Source organism: Cebus imitator, unplaced genomic scaffold (genome assembly GCF_001604975.1).
Source record: "Cebus imitator isolate Cc_AM_T3 unplaced genomic scaffold, Cebus_imitator-1.0 Scaffold57, whole genome shotgun sequence".
Classification (NCBI taxonomy): Eukaryota; Metazoa; Chordata; class Mammalia; order Primates; family Cebidae; genus Cebus; species Cebus imitator.
In genome coordinates, this window is record NW_016107372.1 from 8369045 (window position 1) to 8385874 (window position 16830).

Consider the following 16830-nt stretch of genomic DNA (forward strand, 5'->3'; position numbering starts at 1 on the left):
ACTCAAACAGAAGGTGGAGGGATTACTATGGACAGAGCACTTGGCGACAGCAGTCTATATTCTACACGGGTCAGTTTCAGGAGCCCAGTTCCTGGAGTGAGGTTCTCAGTCCATACTACAATCCATAGAAGGCAGGTCTGCTTTGACCTCTTTTGCAAATAAAAAAAAAAAAAAAGTGGGCAGAAAAAGGGATCTAGGGAGCTTCGCATGTTGACCCTGGACTCATCTCCTGGGGTAGGGTGGGAGGGTGCACTTATGCCTCACTAGCAATTTTATAGCAGCTGGACTGACCAGCGAGCCACTCCAGAGACACTGGAAAGATGACAGTGCAGCCTCGTGAGCCAGGAGCAACACCACTGCGACCATTTCCCCAGTGCAGAGGTGGGTGTGGGCATGGAGGTGGGGAGGTGTCTGGGCAAACATGGGCCCAGAAAAGGCAGCCAGAGATAGCTAAGAACATGGCCAGAGGTAGCTAAGGGCATGCCCACATGCTTTGCTCCCCCAGAAGCCTCCTATCAAGGTGAAAGGGACCCAAAGAAAGGCTGTGGAAATCCTGTTGGGACTGCACTGGGTGTCATTCTCCATAGATGCCCCACAGCAAAAGGCTCTGGGGGAAGTCACCAGGTGACAGGCTGAAGGTGCCTGAGTTCACCTGAAAGAGCCAGCATCGGACATCATGAGGAGCTGAGTGAACCAACATCCATTAAAGAAAATGTGGTACATATACACCATGGAATACTATGCAGCCATAAAAAGGAGTGAGATCATGTCCTTTGCAGGGACATGGATGAAACCGGAAGCCATCATCCTCCGCAAACTGACACAGGAACAGAAAACCAAATACCACGTTTTCACTCATAAGCGAGAGTTAAACAATGAGAACACATGGACACAGGGCAGGGAACATCAGATACCAGGGCCTGTCAGTGGGGCAAGGAGAGGGAGGGCAAAAAAAAAAAAAAAAAAAAAAAAAAAAAAACAAAAAAAAAAAAAAAAAGCCAATGCATGCGGGCTTCATACCTAGGTGACGGATAGCTGCAGCAAACCACCATGGCACATGTTTACCTATGCAACAAACCTGAACATCCTGCATTTGCATCCCAGAACTTAAAGTAAAATAATTTTTTTTTAAATGAACCAACATCCAGGCTATTAGCAATGATGCCTCACACCAGCCAGAAAAGACACCATGGGAAGAGGGAACAAGGAAAAGCCAGAGGGTCCACAGTGCAAATCCTAACCCCTCCCTGTGAAGTTATTTATAAGTCCAGGGCGAGGGACCAGGAGGGAGAAAAGGAAGTCCGCAGAATAACCATAAATAGGCATGAGGCATTCCTGTGAGGTGAGAAGCATGTTCTAAAACTGGGCCATAGTGATGATTGCCCAACACTATAATTTACTAAAAAATCATTGAATTATGCACTTTTTAAATGGGTGAATTTTATGGGATGTAAATTATACCTCAATGAAGCCATTTTTAAAAAGAAAAAAATCCTTAGATGGAAAATGTAATCATGAAATGTGGCCTTAATTTTAACATGCAAACCGAACTAGAAATAGCCAGAATTTCTGAAGTCTCAAGAACAGGATAATTATGTTGCCTACTCTAAGCCGAAGTTAACAAAACTCCATTCTAAGAATACAGCAGTCTTTATGTTTGCACATATCCAGGGTGTTCATTTATACTTGGTCCTATACAAAGCAGCTGGCGCAGTGCCAGCCAGGCGGTGGCAAGCCAGCAGCCAAGTGCTGTTTAATTAGCAGCTCAGGGCAGATGGTCAGTGCCATTCCTGGAACTGGAGACCAGGTGAGCAGAATACAGTGAGTCTCATGGGTCAACAAGGCACTGGGGTGGGAATGAGGGGTTTGGAGTCAAGAAGCCAAGACCAATAGGATGGCTCAGGAAGGCCTGGCAGCATTAGTCAAAAGGCTGGAGTCTGGGGGACTAAACCGCACCAAACTGGTGTGCAGTGAGCTTCAGACAGACAAGGTTCCAACCTAGCTGTCACTTACTCTTTTAACTGCTGTAAGCCCCAGCTTCCTCATCTGTAAAACAGCATGAATAAGGCCATCCATGTTTTTGTCACTGCCATGTGGATTTATGGTGGTAACATGCATCAAATACTTGGCAAATTCTGTGTTAACTGTTGTGTTGTTCTGTTTTGTTCTGTTTGGAGACCGGGGTCTCACTCTGTTACCTAGGCTAGAATGCAGTGGCATGATCACAGATCAGTGCAGCCTCAACCTTCTGGGCTCAAGCAATCCTCCCCCCTCAGCCTCCCTAGTAGCTGGGACCACAGGTGTGCACCACCACATCTGGTTAATTTTTTTTTTTTTTTGTAGAGATGGGGGGGTGGGTCTCCCTACTTTGCCCGGGCTGGTCTTGAACTCCTGGACTGAAGCAATCCTCCTGCCATAGACTCTGAAAGTGCTGAGATGACAAGCGTGAGCCCCCGTGCCCAGCCTGTATAATTTTTATTCCAGAACTCACAAGCACGAGGATTGCTAATGTCTCTGCAGGATGGCTTCTCAACAGGTTTTTCCAATAAAAATGATCATATTTATGTATTCTTGAAACCAAAGAAAAAGCAGGAAGGACTTGGAGGCAGGAAAAAAGGGGATCCCAATTATAAAATTCAAAAACCAATTCTTGTTGCCAGTACTACAATCAAAACACTGTCCCTTTTTCACACATCGGTAATCAGATCTAATTGTCAGCCTCGACAGCACAGACACACAGATGACTAGTGATCATGGACATCTTGCTATGGTGAGTCTGCGTTCTTCATCCTCTTTACCTGTGAAAACAGTATTGCCGAAGATAATAAAACTCCATTCTAAGAATACAGCAGTCTTTATGTTTGCACATATCCAGGGTGTTCATTTATACTTGGTCCTATACAAAGCAGCTGGCGCAGTGCCAGCCAAGCGGTGGCACGCCAGCAGCCAAGTGCTGTTTTATTAACTGCTCAGGGCAGGTGGTTTTATTAACAGCTAAAGGTTTGAGGTGGGAGGCGGGAAGAAAAAATTGTGTTTTCTACTACTCCAGATTCCCATCACCGTGTATGAGCAAGGCTCTGTGCCCGTGCCACTATTGGGAAGACAGGTAGCTGCAGAGCTGGTGAACGTCAGCTGCATGGTGGACAGCACCGTAGGCTGGTGATTCAAAGAAGGGGAACGGATGGCAGTCATGGACAGCAACATCCGTCACCCACACAGCCCTGCTGCTTCCCGTAAATGCCACGGAGGAGAGATGAGATACACAAACACAAAGCTGCCTTCAGATTTTACATCAAATTCCTGCCCATTTTTATTTTACTCATTATTAGCAATTCCTGGGAAAGGAAGAACAAAACAATTTCTCAGATGGCTCAAAAGGCATATGAGATTATTGTTTATTAGCAGGAAGGGAAGGGAGGAAGGAAGGAGGCAAATTTAAAAAAGGAGACACAATTAAAAAATAATAATAAAACCTAACACAGGGCCGGGCATGGTGGTTCACACCTGCAATCCAAGCACTTTAGGAGGCAGGAAGATCACCTGAGGCCAGGAGTTTGAAATCAGCCTGGGCAACATAGTCAGACTCTTTATCTACAAATAATTAATTAATTAATAAGCCAGACGTGGCATGCACTCCTGTAGTCCCTACTCAGGAGGCTGAGGCAGGAGGATGGCTTGAGCCATGATCACGCCACAGCACTGCAGCCTGGGGGGCAAAGCAAGACCCTACCCCAAAAAAAAAAAAAAAAGGGAACAAAGAAAACTAACACAGGGTCTACAAAGGCTCAGAGGGACGGGGTCTGCTGGGCCACACTACACCACGTTTCCCCTTCTTTCCTGCATTTTAGCTAAATTGGTGATTAACGGCTAATTGATGAAAAGGCTAAATTGGTCTAAAATTGGATTACTGGATTACAGTGATGATTGCCCAACTCAACTCTATAATTTACTAAAAATCATTGAATTATACGCTTAAAATGAGTGAATTTTATGGTATGTAAACTGTACCTCAATAAAGCTATTTTTAACAAGAAAAAAAATCATCCTTAGATGGAAAATTTAAGCATGAAATGTGGCCTTCATTTTAATATGCAAACCAAACTAGAAATAACCAGAATGACTGAAGTCTCAAGAAGAGAATTATGCTGTTTTCCCAGGGACGGGACCTGCCTGTGTCACATGATACACCATCATTCCCTTGTTTCCTGCCTTTTAGCTAACTGATGATCAAAGGCTAATTGATGAAAATGATACTATAGCCAACTTTACTCTGAATCTCTTAGAAGAAAGTCATATGACACTAGACTTGGAGGAGACAAAGAATCACTAAAACACCCATTTCTCGGAAATTTAAATTTACCTGAGACGTCAGGAGACATATATGTACACACACATACATACACACACACACCACACTCAAAACCAGGTAAGAATTGGACAGTTTACAAAACTGCTAAGGTTTGATCTACCTAGCCATTCCTCTGTTAGAAGGCTGTCCTGCAGATGAGCTTCCACCTAAGCACGAAAATGTGAGTAAAGGCTTTGTGTTGTCACACTGATTCTAACCGTAAAAACTGGAATAACATAAGCACCCAGCAATGAGAGAATGGTTTACATGATGATACATCCACTCTGTGGAATACTGCATCACCATTAACAAAGTTATTTATGAATCAGGTCCTGTGTACTGACACAGGAACATGTCCAACATATGCTCACAATAAAAAAGGCAAGTTATAGAATCTAGACCAGGATCTAACTGCAGTCTGTAGTAGTGTGCTAGGGCTGCCATAGAAAAATCACAGATTGCGTGGCTTAAGCAACAAAAATTTTCTCACAATCCTGTTGGCTAGAAGGGCGAGACCGAGGTGTCAGCAGGGCTGGTATCTTTTGAGACCTCTCTCTCTGGCTTGGCATCCCACGTTCTTTGCTCTGTGGAGCTCTGTGTCCTGATCTCCTTTTGTAAGGACTCTAGTCATATTGGATGACGGGCCACACTAACGGTCTCATGTTAATCACCTTTTTCAAAAGCCCTATCTCCAAATTTACACACATTCTTCGGTACTAGAGATCAGGAATTCCACACATAAATGTGGGAGGAGAGACAAAATTTAATTCATTATACGTTCTCTAAAAACCCTGTGTGTATAGGGAGGATTCCCATTTTCAGTCTGTATCTCTAAGTTGCTAGAAATTTTAAAATGAGCATAAATTCATGTTATGTTAAATAAGCAAATCTTTCAAAAACTAGTAATGGAATTTTTTACACATTTGTCTGACATTCCAAGTAAGTTTTAAAGGGAAAAATATTACACTAGCAGGAAGCCTCAAGCCTGGTCTGTAAAGGACGTCTGGTGTAATCATCCATAGGTCTCAGCACTGGCCCTGATGAGGGTTCACAGGGTCAACACTGACACCAGACCCAGAACCAGAATCAGCCAATGAAACAACCAAAAGGCAAAGAAGAACTGGGCAACTTTCAGGGAAAAGATAGAAGAAGAGCATGTTTCTGAATTTTCCTTTTCTTATGGGGGCTTTTTTAAAAAATTAGAAAATTATCTCCTCTTCATAAATGGATGATCTACAGAAAAATATACCATATGATATTGTATTAGTCCATTTTTATGCTGCTGAGAAAGACATACCCTAGACTGTGTAATTTATAAAGAAAAAGAGGTTTAATGGACTCCACAGTTCCACATGGCTGGGGAAGCCTCACAATCATGGCAGAAGGCAAAAGGCACGTTTTATATGGTAGCAGGCAAGAGAGAATGAGAGCCAAGTGAAAGGGGAAACCCCTTATAAAATCATCAGATCCTGTGAAACTTACTATCACGAGAACAATATGGAGGAAACAGCCCCCATGATTCAATTATCTCCCACTGGGCCCCTCCCACAACACATGGGAATTATAGAAGATATAATTCAAGATGAGATTTGGGTGGGGACACAACCAAACCATATCAGATATTGATACAGATAAAGTTTTACATTTAACAGGAGGAGGGGAAGGGGCATAGCAAATCTAATGGACAAACAAGAAGAAAATCTTTTTGAAAAGAGCTATTTAGGGCCAAGATGCCACAGAATTTGGTTGTAAAAAAATTCAAATTGAGTCATGATGCAGTAAATAAGAGAAAAAAATCAGATCAAGAACATGAAAATAAAGATATACAGAACATGGGCAGAATTATCAGAAAATAATGCACACACAGAAAACAGGCACAGATATCCATATATCATGTTATAAAGATGGAACAAACAGAACGAGATTGACAAGGGTATTATTGAAGGATTTTTCAAAAAATACATAAATATGAATGGGATTAGAAAATAAGTGTTTACTGGAACACTTGAGATAGTCTCAAATATTTTTCTTAACAATTGATAATTTTGCTAAGATAAAAAAAATTTTAAACTTATGGTCCATATTTTAAGCTAGGCTTCTTTATACAAGCTTGACTTTTTTAGTGGTAAGTAAAGCCAATGTAAAAAATTTTGAAAGTATGAAGAGAAAAATGTCAATTACAATTTTTGGCCAATGTTGGCACATTTCCTTCTAGACTTTTCTCTATGAAATACACACATAACACACACACATACACACATTATGACATAAAGTGCTTACCAAATTTTGATTCCTACTTTCTCCCCCCCCCATATAATTCATAGTATGAAACTATCCTCACAAAATAAAAAGCTGTGTAAACATTCTTCTTGCTTCTGTGATCAAGTGGATGGTGTACAATATTTAACTGATATTTTAGTGCACACTTAAATTGTTTCCAATTGATGGACTGCTGTAAGCAACCTCACAATAAAGGTCTTCCTCAAAGAAATCTCAATCTGCATCTATTGAGTATTTTCTAAGGACAGGTTTCTAGATGTGAATTAGCGGGCAAACTGTAGGAACTTTCTTCAGCCTCTGGCGCATCTCACTTTCCTACATGAGGTGAGCTGCTGATCTGCTGAACAGGGTTAAAAGCAGATTCTGGTGGCTTTTTACCACAGCTACCAAATGGCCGTCTTTTCTTCCATTTGTGCTAACGTCTAAAGGAATTCTCAGAGCTCTTGCCCCAGTGCTCTCAAGACATTCAAACCAAGAGAGGACTGAAGTGAGGATGGTATTGGCACCAAGGCTGAGCAGAGCTATTATGCGAGGCAGGCAGAGCATCTAGCAGAATAAGAGATGGTGCCCTGGCCATTCATCAAGTCCTCGAATGGGGCAAGTGACCCACAGTGGAGTTGGGAGTTTTTGGGGAAGCAAACTGCTGGGTTGTTAGAGCTGGATGTTTTATATGTGAGTGCCTTCCCACACAACCCTGTTCCTTTCCCACCAGGCCTGACGCCTCATTTTTCCAGGTCTCCATTAAAAGAATTCGAACTTGTGAGTCTTCAACATCCTCCTCTTCCCGGATTCCAGACTAGTGCCTTCTGTGCGATGACAGCGCCCAGAATAGGGCCATGGGGTTGACAAAGTGTCAGGGATAGACAGGGCGTTGGAGTTATAGGCTTTTATACATAAACATTTTTATGTATAAAAGGTTGCAGCATCAAATTATCTGGACAATGTAGTGATAGGTTTTTCATTTCTATTTTGAGGAAAAGTGTGGAATTCTGCCCTTATCACAGAACAAATCTTGGAAGGCACACACGCCCTTTCTTATGAACCCCCATCTTTTGCCACTTGCTTATACCTTTTGTATTCTTAATATGACTACAGTCATTAAGAAAAATTGAAGTGAATGATTTACTTCTACATGTTTCATGGTAAAGTACAAATTCTTTACAAAGAAATATTGATAGATAAAAAACCACATAAACACTCTGGAGTCCTCAATAATTTATTTCAGAACATAAAGGGGTCCTGAAACCAAAAATATTGAGAACTACTGCCTTAATCAACGTGAAAAATCACACAGGTAAGAAACCCTATGAACACTGATAAAGTTCTAAAGTATTGATAAAGTATCTAAAGTCTCTAAAGAATGTTCCTTCCTTAACATGAGCATACAAGTAAAAAAAAAAAAAAACAAAACAAAAACCTGTGAACATAAAGAAGGGGGGGGGGAATCTTTAGCAATACAGCACTGTTAGTAACCAGCAAAGAATACCAGAGGAACTCCGGTCAATGCGGTCAATGTGGAGAATTCCTCCCTTGTAGCTTGCCTTGATGAAACATGAAAGAACTCACACTGAGAACCCTACAAAGGCAGATGGTGTGGGAAAACCTGTAGCTATAGCTCTTCACCCTCTCAACATGAGAGGATTCATTCCAGAGACCAAAACTCTAAGTGAATATGGAAAACTTCCAGCATTAAAACATTCATATGAGAGAGAAACCTTGTTTCTATAAAATCCATGCAGAAAAAAATCACTCTTTTATAGAATAACAAAAAACCCACACAGAACCACCTTTCTTCACAAATGAGAATGAATCTAAGAAGAAATAACCAAATGGGGGAAGTTGTTTCTGAATGAATCCCACCAAAGGCAACGTAATTCAAAATCACTAAATAAAGACACGAATGGGGAAGGGTTTGCTGAAAGGCATTTTGAAAAATCCAAACGAGAAAAAAGCATGTAACATTAGAGGATACGTTTGCACTGTCAGAATAATATCGTTAACATTTTAATTCACTCAAAACCAGTTATTGAACATCTCTTCTGGGGCTATGCATGCACCATGCCAAGGCATCTGGTTTACAGAGGCGATTCTGAAACAGACAGGCCCTTGCAGCCTATATGCTTGCATGTGGACCTATTAATCAGGAGAAAATCAGAGGCAGAATTTTATAAGATTGCAGATGTTATTACCTAAATCAGGCTACAGATCGACTATATATAACCTGTTTTACATTATGCCATAAAAACCATTCCAGGACAATACAGACCAGCCTCATCCTAAAATCAATTGCATATTTGATGTGGTAGAAATGTTAAGTTACCAGTTTAAAAGAATAACCAGAGCAAAGTTAATGAAGAGAAATGAGGCAAAGCTGTGTAAGTTAATGCAAAACACACATAGAGAGAAGATGCCAAATGTTTATGTAAAAATACCTTAAACTGGTTTTGTTACAGGATTACACACAGAGACAAAAGTATGTTATGATAAAGTTACATGTATCCAGAAACAAATATTGACTGGCAGTCAAAGAGGAGGTGGGTGGGAGAGGTGAGTTTCTGAAATACGGCATGATACAACTTTTCCTCCCACAATCACTGGATTAAATGTTGGCACAAAACTTAAATATTTCTTTCACATTATAGATTTTACCCCATTAATGTTGATGCCAAATTTTAATTTACCATCTCTATTCAAGATTTGATGCTATATGACTATTTTAGAATTTAAAATGCTAACAGCATAGCTTCTGGGCAGTCAAAACCAAAAAGGGAAGAATGGAAAGAAGGAATTCAAGAAGGGTTAGGGAAAAGTTAAAATATAAAAAAGCTAGGAAATAAAGTAGATTAATACAGAATTTCTAGAATAAAAAAATTTCCCCTTGGTTAGGTTAGTGGGCCAGGATGGAAAATTCCCCAAACTCCTTCTTCAACAAGTATTTCAGTAATATCAAAGTTTCACTGTTATGGAAAGAGCTTTTATTTAAAAACAAAACCAAAAGAAAAAAACCCAATATATTAAGAACTTTAATATCAGAAACTTTAATTTTTATATATCTTTATTCTTCAAACTTCATGTCAAATTACAAATAAATAGTCCATACCATGTAGCTCTCTTTGTGATATACATGTCTTCAGGCAGAAAACAGCGACAACCAAGAATACATCGGAAATGAACTCACAGTAAATAACCAATTTTAAGTAGAGAAAAGATATATCACATTTCAGTGTGGTCCGATATGTACACTGTTTAAAAGTAGATCCCCCTGTAAAACACCACAGATGTACATAATTCTTAGGGGAAAAAAGGAGCTCACACGTCGGATTTTTTTTAATTTTCTAATTTTTTAAAGTTGTATCACAGGGACTAGTTGTTTAAAAACGGTAACATCATGAGTATTTTAGCAGCAAACAGAAAAGTTATTCCAGGTTAATCTATTTTTAAACGTTGCTGAAAAACTTACAAGCTTTAGAGAACATTATAAATATCTAATCAATTCCACTACTGAAAAGCAGAGTAGTATTTAGAAAGTAGATACTACTTACTTTCAGGTTTGTTCTTTGCCAGCAAAAACTTTTTAATGAAGTTTCTGCTAAGAAGCATGTCAGTGGAGGAGGGGTGGAAGAAAAATGGAGGTGACCCCCAGTCTGTGCTGTAAGCTGCTAAACTCACCGGAACATGAAATGTTTACGAATTCTTCATACAGCTCAGTTTATTCCCAGTAAACAAAAGTTCTTGAGAACCATTCTTTTAGATCCATATCCTATTGTCAGATATTTGTATTAGATTTAGCAATTTGAAATTCCTTATTTCGTTCCCAAAGATCTCCTGGTTAAACCAGCGTTTCTTATATGAGTCATAATTATTGGGTGGTTTCTTCATTCAACAGTTTTTTTTTTTCTTGAGAGGGTAATTTTAGACAATATTATTTTTTAAGTCACTAAAGATGGTTTTGTTTACAGAGAAATCTGTTTCAAAGGGGACTCTATTTAATTTCATGTTCTACTGTGGCATTAGACACCTGGCATCTGACATGTTAGGACTGAAAGGAATTATAAACTTCATATGAGAAAACAAAAGAAACTAGATAGAGTTTAAGCCTGCCTCATTAGACGGTTCCATTAGTGATCAGCTACATATTCATCTGACATTATTTCAAGTCACAATCAGTATCTCTTCTTTGAAGCATTAACACTTTTTTCCTAAATACAATCTTTTTTTTTTTTAAATCATCTGAAAACAATCATTCTAAAGACAAGGCATCAGAAACAAATTCTCTCCACCCACCCAGATTTAATTTTTAAATCACAGCATCCTCATATAAAAGTTCCATTTACTTTAATATTTTTACTTCTTCTTGGCAGTTATCCCAAACATTATTAATATTTAACTATGAAAAAAGGATTCAAAACATAATACAAATATACAAGAAAAGCTGAAAACAAAACAAACACTGTATTGCAATGTCTCCACATATGATTTTTGTGATGTGACTGAACACACACACTGTCCTGTCTGCTCTTAAGACCCCTTATTTTACACAGACCTTTGTTCTTTTCTTTTTGCCTTTTGTTGCCTACAGTAACTGAAAATCAAGAAAATAACTAGTCTGACATAACAAATGTGGTGCCTGTGATTTAAGTCCTGATTTGAGCACATCCTAGTTGGTGCACTATTACTCTTGATAATCCAGAAATAGCAATAGACAAGCAGTATATATGAAAAGACTTACTATGTAGCACACAAGCAATGTTTCTGAATCACAAATAACTCCAACACTGACATCAAAACCTATAAATTAATTTTAACTCAGGTGGTTATAAAGTTAATTAAATTCTCATGTATCTTAGTGAGAATGCTATGTTCAAATGCATTCTAAATTATTTCATTTTCTAGTGTAGAAAGATTATAGTAGAAAGTATAAGACGCTTTTTAATTTTTGAATAAGCTACCACTGACTCTCTCACACACATATACACACGCATCAGTGCAAACCGTGAAAATATACTAATTTTAAAATTAGATATATTATGAAATATCTAGACTAAAAGTAGGAGCGTTTGAGATAATTTTCCATGAATGGGTTTATAAATATAGACAACTCAATGTACATATAGTCAATGAAATATTCAAAGAATAACTTTATATACTCTTTGTTTTTTAAATTCTATCCTCTCTTTCAGAATTGCTTCCATTTAAGTTTGGATATGTTCCTAGTTTCAACAGCTAAATAGAAGACACAACATTTTGATAGTAAGCTACTAAAGACTAATTATCAACTGGTGCTACACGTGCTGTGTTATCTCACTTACTATTAAACCATAACCCTCTCTTGCTATTTTGTTTCATGCATCACCAACCAAACTTCATTTTTTCTAATAAAAAATAAATATATAAAGAAGACACTGACAGGCATATATTCACAAGATCTCAATTTCTTAAAACATAAGTACAGGTATATTTATTTCTCTCAGATGCATACAAGACAATAATTACACAGCAACAAATCTTTTGTTCAACAATGATTTGATTCACAAGCATTTGAAATTTACATAATTTCTTATCAATACCCTTGTCTTTTTAAATAGAGTAAAAAAGTCCCCCAAATAACCAATTCTTATATTTCCTGTTTATCCCTCTATACATCCAAACTTTAAAAAGTTACAAACTGAACATTATACAGAACATATAAATCATGTTTAAAAACTTGAGGTTTTAAAATCACTGCTTCCCCAATATGATTCAGAAAAATTCTGATACTGACAAGTACAGTCGTAGTTGGTAAAGTAAGTTGGTGGCGGGGAAAATGAAAGAAGAGACAGACACAAGTTTGCTGTCTTAATGTTTTACTAATCCTGTCAGTTAAAACTGGTGACGTCATGAGAAGTAACAGTTTAGGTTGAATATGAAGAATGGAGTTTGCCTCGCAGCTTGAGACATGCATTTCAAGTATTTTCCTATTTGATCTGAGCTCACTGTAGCAAACTGATGCCAGAAGAGAATAATTATTTTCTTCCATACATTCGCTCGATGTCTGCCTGGTAATGTGTTTTAAGCTCTTTGCGTTTCAGCTTGAAGGCATCTGTCACCAGACCAGTTTCAGGGGTCCATGGTTCAGGACTCAAACGAATTTTTACTGGAATTTCAAACTTTTCCAGACTTGCTAAGATGATTTTCAAAAAAGAAAGAAAGGTATTTAGGTTCTTAGCAAACAGTGTTAACTTCCTTACTTTTTGAGTACCCATCAAAATGCACAACCAAGTGGCTCATGAATGTCACTTAAGAATCTATTCCTCAAAATACTAACATAAGTAAAACAATAAACTATTTAACAAGTACCCATCAATAGGAGAATGAGTTAAATAAAATATGATATAGGAACAAAATAGAATATAACTCTGTTACTGAAACAAGTTAGAGCCAGGCATGGTGGCTCATACCTGTAATTCCAGTAATTCTGAAGGCTCAGGCAGGAGGATGGCTTGAGGTCAGGAGTTCGAGGCCAGACTGGGCAACATAGTGAGAACTTGTCTTGAAAATAAATAACTTAAAAAAAAATTTTTAATAGGAATAAAAAATATGAGCTGAGTATAGTGGCATAAGCTTGTAGCACCACTTACTCAGGAGGCTGAGGTGGGAGGATCACTTGAGCCCAGGAGTTCTGAAGATGCAGTAAGCTATAATTGTGCTATGCACTCCATCCTGGGCAATAGAGCGAGACCCCATCTCATAAAAAAAAAATTCGATTTATGCGGGTATCTAATAGGGTATCCAATATAGTCATGCATCTCTTAATGACAGGGATAAGTTCTGAGAAATGCATCACGTGGCAGTTTTGCCATGATGGGAGCATCATAGTGTATCTTACACAAATGTAGATATAGCCTACTATACATCTAGGCTGCATTATATAGCCTATTGCTCCTAGGCTACAAACCTGCACAGTATGTTACTGTACTGAATACCGTAGGTAATTGTAACACAGTGGTAAGTGTGTATTTAAGCATATCTAAACACAGAAAAGGGAGTAAAAATATGATAGTAATCTTATGTGACTACTGTCATAGATGCAGTCCTTCACTGACTGAAACTCCATTATGTGCTGCATAAATGCAAACTGTTGGGTTAAAAAAAAAAAAAAAGACAAGTTGCAGCACAGGATGTATAAACTTATATGCAGCTAGACGTGTAGAAGGATACATACCAAGCTATAAACTGCACACATCTAGAGCCTGGTATCCAGGAGAAAGGAAGCAGGGAGATTCACCATTTCTTTTATAACTATTTGTTTTCCTTGAATTTATTATACAGAGCACATTTACTTCAGAAATTAAAAAATAATAAAGTTTAAGACAATTATGTCACTAAACCAGGATACTCCCTACAAGCTGTGTGGAGACAGAAATGTTTGCTCACTACCGTGTCCCAACATACTGCCTGACATTCAGGAGATTCATGATAGTAGCAAATGGAGGGAGTGAGGAAGGAAAGAAAGGAAAGCATTTAAAGGAGATTAACTGGCAGATGTAGTTTTGAAAAACCATGTCGTCAGTAGGACTAAATTTTAATTTTCTAAGCATTTATTCAATAAGTATTTTTTAAAAACCATTACTATGTATAAAGTGCTTTACTAAACATTCTTTTAAAAATACAAAAAACAAGGAGTTTCTCAAGTGGCATACAATCTAACAAAGGGAAATGGGTAAACAGCTAGTCATATGATACACAAAAGAAATGTGTTAAGGAATGATGTCAGCAAGATGACAAAATAGGAAAACACAGTCTCTCCTTCCCCTATACAAACATGGATTTAACAATAATTTATGGGCCTACCTATTGCCTGTGTAAAAAACTCAGAAAGCAATAAAGAGGTTCCTGCCCTCTGGGACAGCAAGAAACCAATCGCATCAAAGGCTGGTAGAAAAATGCAAGGCATTTGCTTGCCAGAGACCCTCCCCTCAGCAGAGTAGAAAGTAACAGGGAAGAAACCCCAACTTCTGACTTCTCCCTAGCAAAGTCAAGCAGCAGTACATATATCCAATATTTTGACTTCTGGGGTACAAGGAACTGGCTTCTGTCTTTCCTGAATCCAATTAACAGGAAGAGGGAACCAGGTCGAGAGCTGTCAAAAACAAAGATTAACTTGCACCAGAGGCTGCAGTATCACAGACGGACACTAGGGAGAGCTCCAGTACCACGGCTCACTACAGCACCAGTGAAGCCACAATATCATAGACACCATAGGGACCTCCTGAGTAGAAACCAGCAAACCTCTTCAATTAGATTGTACCCCACAAACCCAGAGAGGACATAGCCTCAGAAAAGGCTTAAGATGGCTGGTTCTAGAATCTTTAGCACGCCTGACTGGACAAAGTCTTCTCAATACAAAAGCAGACTGCAAGACAGAGAAAGGTAGCTGATATTTCAAATGCTGATAACCCAACAAAAATAAAAATATACAAAGAAACAGAAAAACACAGACTACCAAAACATCAAATTAAATCTCCAGAAATAAAGCCCTGACAGACATGGAAATATATGAACTACCAAAGAATTCAAAATAACTATCATAAGGATGCTCAATGAATTACAAGAGAGTACAGATAGACACCTGAACAAAACCAAGAAAGCAATGCATGAACAAAACGAAAATATAAGTGAAATAAAAAAATTTTTTAATGAAGAACCAAATAGAAATTCAGGAACTGAATACATAAATAAATTGAAAAATTCACTAGAGAATCAACAGCGACTTGACCAGGTAGAAAAAAGAATCTATGAACTCAAAGACAGGACTTCTGAAATTACTAAGACAGAGGAGCAAAAATGTAAAAATGAAGAAAAATGAAGAGAACCTAAGGAACAAATGGGACACCATCAAGTGGAAAAATGTTCATTATAGGAGTTCAGAAGGAAAAGAGAGAATGGAGCAGAAAGCTTATTTGAAGAAATCACGGCCAAAACCTTCCTATACCTGAGAAGAGAAATGGGAGTACAAATTCAAGAAGCTCAAAACGCTCCACTAGGAAGAGAACTACACCAAAACAAACTTGCCATCAAGCTGTCAAAAGTCACAAAAATTCTTGAAAGCAGCAAGAAAAAAATGACTCATCACATACAAGGAACCTCTCATTTAACTATCATTTATCAGCAGAAAGCCAGCAGGTTAGAAAGAAGCACTATTCAAAATACTGAAAGGAAAAAAAAAATTGTCAATCGAGAATACTGTAACCTAAACCTGTCCTTCAAAAATAAAGGAAAAATTAAGACTCCTTGATAAACAAAAGTAGAGGGAGTTTATCACCACTAGACCTGCCCTACAAAAAATAATGAAAAGAGTCCTTCAAGTTAAAGGAAAAGGAAAACAAATAGTAATGGTTAACACAAAACCATGAGAAACTACAAGGCTCCTTGGTAAAGGTAAATACACAGACAAATACAGAATTCTAAAGTAATTTGATATAGGTACATAAGTCACATTTAAATCTGGTATAGAATTTATCAAACAAAGACAAAAAGTAATTATGAATCTATATCAATGACTACACAATAAGGAAGAGGTATTTTTTGAGGGAGGAGCGAAGATATAAAGGAGTCAAGTTTTTAGATGAGATGGAAGATTAAGTTATCAGACTAAAATAGTTGTCACTTTGAAATGTTTTATGTAACTGCATTGACAACCACAAAGAAAATATCTATAGAACATACACATAGATAATAGACAAGGGAATCAAAGAATGTAATTACAAAAAACAAAAAAATCAACAAAACAAAAGAAGGTAGCAAGAGAGGAAAAGCTATAAGATATACAGAAAATAGTTCACAAAATGGAAATAGATATGAAAAGTCTTTCACATCAGTAATTACCTGAAATGTAAATGCTGATTAAATGTCCAATTAAAAGATAACAGTGACCAATTGAATATAAAACAAGACCCAAGTATATGCTGTCCACAAGAAACATATTTTAGATCTAAGGACATGAATAGCCTGAAGTGAAGGATAGAAATGGATATTCCATGCACATAAGAACCTAAAGGGATGGCCATACTTAAATAAAATAGACTTTAAGACAAAAATTGTCTTTAAGACAAAAGACAAAGAAGGACATCAATTATCACAATAAGAGTCAATTCTCCAGGATGATATAACAATTATAAATATACACCTAACTTGAGAGTTTCTAAATACATGAAGCAAACACT

The 16830-nt window shown here is 37.8% G+C and overlaps 1 protein-coding gene across 2 annotated transcripts in view; it reads right to left on the minus strand.

Annotated features, from left to right (window-relative positions):
• Positions 1 to 9650: 9650 nt before the first annotated feature.
• The window catches only part of ACSL3 (acyl-CoA synthetase long chain family member 3), an 80168-nt gene continuing 72988 nt past the window's right edge, over positions 9651 to 16830 (minus strand). The window contains exon 16 of one of the 2 annotated variants that reach the window (XM_017529158.2): positions 9651 to 12788. In XM_017529158.2, the coding sequence (XP_017384647.1) occupies positions 12631 to 12788 (158 nt within the window). In that variant the 3' untranslated portion in view covers positions 9651 to 12630. The remainder of the gene's footprint in view (positions 12789 to 16830) is intronic. The other variant, XM_017529160.2, reaches the window with a different exon arrangement.